Source organism: Phoca vitulina, unplaced genomic scaffold (assembly GCF_004348235.1).
Source record: "Phoca vitulina isolate PV1807 unplaced genomic scaffold, GSC_HSeal_1.0 scaffold19, whole genome shotgun sequence".
Lineage (NCBI taxonomy): Eukaryota > Metazoa > Chordata > Mammalia > Carnivora > Phocidae > Phoca > Phoca vitulina.
This window is the reverse complement of record NW_022589722.1, coordinates 24198146-24202662: the sequence shown is the minus strand read 5'-3', so window position 1 is coordinate 24202662 and position 4517 is coordinate 24198146. Positions and strand designations below refer to the sequence as shown.

At 66.9% G+C, this 4517-nt stretch overlaps 1 protein-coding gene across 1 annotated transcript; it reads left to right on the top strand.

The window, feature by feature from the left end:
- The first annotated feature begins 212 nt into the window (after nt 1-212).
- On the top strand, nt 213-4229 carry ELFN2 (extracellular leucine rich repeat and fibronectin type III domain containing 2). Its single transcript, XM_032416304.1, has one exon. It carries the CDS (start codon nt 280-282, stop codon nt 2740-2742), a length of 2463 nt encoding a protein of 820 aa, XP_032272195.1. The 5' UTR covers nt 213-279; the 3' UTR covers nt 2743-4229.
- The last annotated feature ends 288 nt before the right edge of the window (nt 4230-4517 follow it).

The window sequence follows — 4517 nt, the reverse complement described above, 5'->3', positions numbered from 1 at the left end:
TCCCAGAAACAGGCGGTGGGGCTGTGTCCCGGTCCCGGTGGCCCACGCCTGCTGCTAGCGCCCCGGAGGACCCCCCACCCCGCCCCGCAGTTGGCACCAGCCGTGTCTGCTTCTCCCGGGGCCCCTGTGCCGGGGGTCGCCCCCAAGATGGTGGCGGCCCCAGGGAGGACTGTGCCGCCAGCCCCAGCCTCCCGCTGCTAGGTTCCCCCCCACGCCCCGGCCCCCCTGCCCCCCCAAGCCCGGCCTTCCCCGGGGAGGGGGGGGGCCGCGGCCGGCGCCATGCTGCGCCTGGGGCTGTGTGCCGCCGCCCTGCTGTGTGTGTGCAGGCCGGGCGCCGTGCGCGCCGACTGCTGGCTCATCGAGGGCGACAAGGGGTACGTGTGGCTGGCCATCTGCAGCCAGAACCAGCCGCCCTACGAGACCATCCCGCAGCACATCAACAGCACCGTGCACGACCTGCGGCTCAACGAGAACAAGCTCAAGGCCGTGCTCTACTCCTCGCTCAACCGCTTCGGGAACCTCACCGACCTCAACCTCACCAAGAACGAGATCTCCTACATCGAGGACGGCGCCTTCCTGGGCCAGTCGAGCCTGCAGGTCCTGCAGCTGGGCTACAACAAGCTCAGCAACCTGACCGAGGGCATGCTGCGCGGCATGGGCCGCCTGCAGTTCCTCTTCGTGCAGCACAACCTCATCGAGGTGGTGACGCCCGCTGCCTTCTCCGAGTGCCCGAGCCTCATCAGCATCGACCTGTCCTCCAACCGCCTCAGCCGCCTGGATGGCGCCACCTTCGCCAGCCTGGCCAGCCTCATGGTGTGCGAGCTGGCCGGCAACCCCTTCAACTGTGAGTGCGACCTCTTCGGCTTCCTGGCCTGGCTGGTGGTCTTCAACAACGTCACCAAGAACTACGACCGCCTGCAGTGCGAGTCCCCGCGCGAGTTCGCCGGCTACCCGCTGCTGGTGCCCCGGCCCTACCACAGCCTCAACGCCATCACCGTGCTCCAGGCCAAGTGCCGCAACGGCTCGCTGCCCGCCCGGCCCGCCAGCCACCCCACGCCCTACTCCACCGACGCGCAGCGGGAGCCCGACGAGAACTCGGGCTTCAACCCCGACGAGATCCTCTCGGTGGAGCCGCCGGCCTCGTCCACCACGGATGCGTCGGCGGGGCCCGCCATCAAGCTGCACCACGTCACCTTCACCTCGGCCACCCTGGTGGTCATCATCCCGCACCCCTACAGCAAGATGTACGTCCTGGTCCAGTACAACAACAGCTACTTCTCCGACGTCATGACGCTCAAGAACAAGAAGGAGATCGTCACGCTGGACAAGCTGCGGGCGCACACCGAGTACACCTTCTGCGTGACCTCTCTGCGCAACAGCCGCCGCTTCAACCACACCTGCTTGACCTTCACCACGCGGGACCCCGTCCCGGGTGACCTGGCGCCCAGCACCTCCACCACCACCCACTACATCATGACCATCCTGGGCTGCCTCTTCGGCATGGTCGTCGTGCTGGGCGCCGTCTACTACTGCCTGCGTAAGCGGCGCGTGCAGGAGGAGAAGCAGAAGTCGGTCAAGGTCAAGAAAACCATTCTGGAGATGCGCTATGGGGCGGACGTAGATGCCGGCTCTGTGGTCCACGCCGCCCAGAAGCTGGGCGAACCCCCCGTGCTGCCCGTGTCCTGCATGTCCTCCATCCCCTCCATGATCGGGGAGAAGCTGCCCACCTCCAAGGGGCTGGAGGCCGGGCTGGACACACCCAAGGTGGCCACCAAGGGCAACTATATCGAGGTGCGCACGGGCACGGGCGGGGATGGCCTGGCCCGGCCCGAGGATGACCTCCCGGACCTGGAGAATGGCCAGGGCTCGGCCGCTGAGATCTCCACCATCGCCAAGGAGGTGGACAAGGTCAACCAGATCATTAACAATTGCATCGATGCCCTCAAGCTGGACTCGGCCTCATTCCTGGGGGGGGGTGGCGGCGGCGGGGACCCCGAGCTGGCCTTCGAGTGCCAGTCCCTCCCCGCGGCCGCCGCCGCCTCCTCGGCCGCCGCCCCCGGGGCGCTGGAGCGCGCCAGCTTCCTCTCACCCCCCTACAAGGAGAGCTCCCACCACCCCCTCCAGCGCCAGCTGAGCGCCGACGCCGCCGTGGCCCGCAAGACCTGCAGCGTGTCCTCCAGCGGCTCCATCAAGAGCGCCAAGGTCTTCAGCCTGGACGTGCCCGACCACCCGGCTGCCGCGGGGCTGGCCAAGGGCGACTCCAAGTACATCGAGAAGGGCAGCCCCCTCAACAGCCCGCTGGACCGGCTGCCGCTGGTGCCAGCGGGCAGCGGCGGGGGCGGCGGCGGGGGCGGCGGCGTGCACCACCTGGAGGTGAAGCCCGCCTACCCCTGCAGCGAGCACCGGCACAGCTTCCCGGCCCTGTACTACGAGGAGGGCGCCGACAGCCTGAGCCAGCGCGTGTCCTTCCTCAAGCCGCTGACCCGCTCCAAGCGGGACTCCACCTACTCGCAGCTCTCGCCCAGACACTACTACTCAGGTTACTCCTCCAGCCCTGAGTACTCATCCGAGAGCACGCACAAGATCTGGGAGCGCTTCCGGCCCTACAAGAAGCACCACCGGGAGGAGGTGTACATGGCAGCCGGCCACGCCCTCCGCAAGAAGGTCCAGTTCGCCAAGGACGAGGACCTGCACGACATCCTCGATTACTGGAAGGGGGTCTCGGCCCAGCAGAAGCTGTGACCCTCTCCTTCCCGGTGAGGCCGGAGGGGGAGGGCTGGGGGCAGCCCGGGGAAGGGCCCGGCGGCCGGGCAGGGGGAGGGGGCGGCGCTGGGGGGCCGCGGCCGAGGAGTGGACGCACACGCACACCCGCACGCACGCACCCATGCACACACCTGACCACCACCTGACTGTGAACAGCCACCACCCGACAACAACGGATAGGAAAACAAAGACACGTTCTCCTTAAAGTTTACACACTGATACCGAAACCAGTCGTCTTTACTGTGCTGCCCAGGGACTCTGCTGGGGTGTGCGGGGCTGGGGGGCGGGGCGCAGGCCAGGAAGCCAGAAGGGGGTGTGGGGTCTGGGGCTCTGGGACTAGGCGGAGGAGTCTGGGGCAGAGAGAGGGTCCTCCCCACCCCCTACTCTGGGGACAGGTCACTTGGAGATTTAGCACCAGGCAGATATTGGGCCTCATTTCCTTTCTTTTATGGCTGGGGAAACTGAGGCCCAGAGAAAGGAGGTGATCACCCCAGGGCCACGTGGCAGGTTAGGCAGTTTCCCAACTTCCCAGCCCAGTGCTATCCCCCACCCTTCGCCCGCCACCCCCTTCCAGAGCTGTGGTCTCCTGGGGCTGAGGGACTTGAGAAATCAGGCAGGTGCTTTTCCTTTCTAGAAAGCCCCACGGCCACGCCCCCGAGCGTGGAGCTGTGATTCATCACGCTGGGGGTCCTTCGCCCCCCCCGCCCCCCCAACGCCAGCACCCAGGAGAGACGGGAGGTCTTGCTTGCAAGAAAGGAGCAGAGGCACGGGACCATTCCACCAGCCCCCTTCAAGTGTCTTCCAAGTAGCCTGGGAGCTGCTTCTGGGGTCTGAGGAGAGAGCAGGTGGGCCCGCTCCCACCGCCTCTCAGGTGCAGGCCCCCTTCCCCAGCCCCCTAGCCTCTCTGGGCCTCTAGGACCCCTCCTCATCCCAGAGGGCAGCAGTGAACTGTGATGCCTGGGAGCAGTGGGGAGGCAGGGTATAAGGGGGGGGGTCTTCCTGCCTGGGCCCCCCACATCCTGGTCTCCCACCTTCCTGAACCCCATCATGGGATCTCGGGGCAGCATCTCGGCCTGCCCAGGGGGAGGAGGGCTTTCCCAGGCTTACTCACCCACCACCTCTTGGCTGCCCCTCCTTGCCCCACCCCCTGGCCAGAGGGGCTCCCATGTCTCCATGGAGATGGCCGCTTCCCCCCTTGCTGACCCCCACCCAATATCGAACAAAGCACAAACAGTGAGCACCACCCCCCTGCTGGGGAGGGGGGGAAGCAGGCAGGTTCGTAGGGCCCCTCCCTCTCCCTGGCCAGCTTCTGTCGCCATGGCAACCCAGGGCCTGGCAGTTGGGACTGTTGGGCTCCTGGGGTTTCTCTCTCAGTGTGGGCGGCAGAGGGTGGTAAGGGAGGGCAGGCCCAGGCGGCCGCAGCCTTTTTCAACAGCTAGGGGCTTTCAGGGTCGAGTCTGCGGGGGGGGGGGGCGCGCGCAAATCTGGGGTCCTGAGACTGTGGGGGCTTGAACACACTGTCAGGGTGCTGAGGGGCCCTTCACCTTTGATTAGGATGTAGGCCAGTGGGGGATGGGGACGCCTATAGCCTTGCCCACCTGCCAACGTGCTCCTTGGCTCCTCACCCACCTCAGGAGGGGGAGGAGCCCGCTCAGCTCCCCCACACCCCTGCCGGAGACCCCCAGCCTCTGGCCTGTCACCCCGTTGGGTTTCTTGAGATTTGGGGAGTGTGGCTGTGGGGTGAGGGTGGGCAC

Excerpts from the sequence above, each read along its gene's own strand:
- ELFN2 (XM_032416304.1), top strand. The coding sequence starts at position 280 with ATGCTGCGCCTGGGGCTGTGTGCCGCCGCCCTGCTGTGTGTGTGCAGG.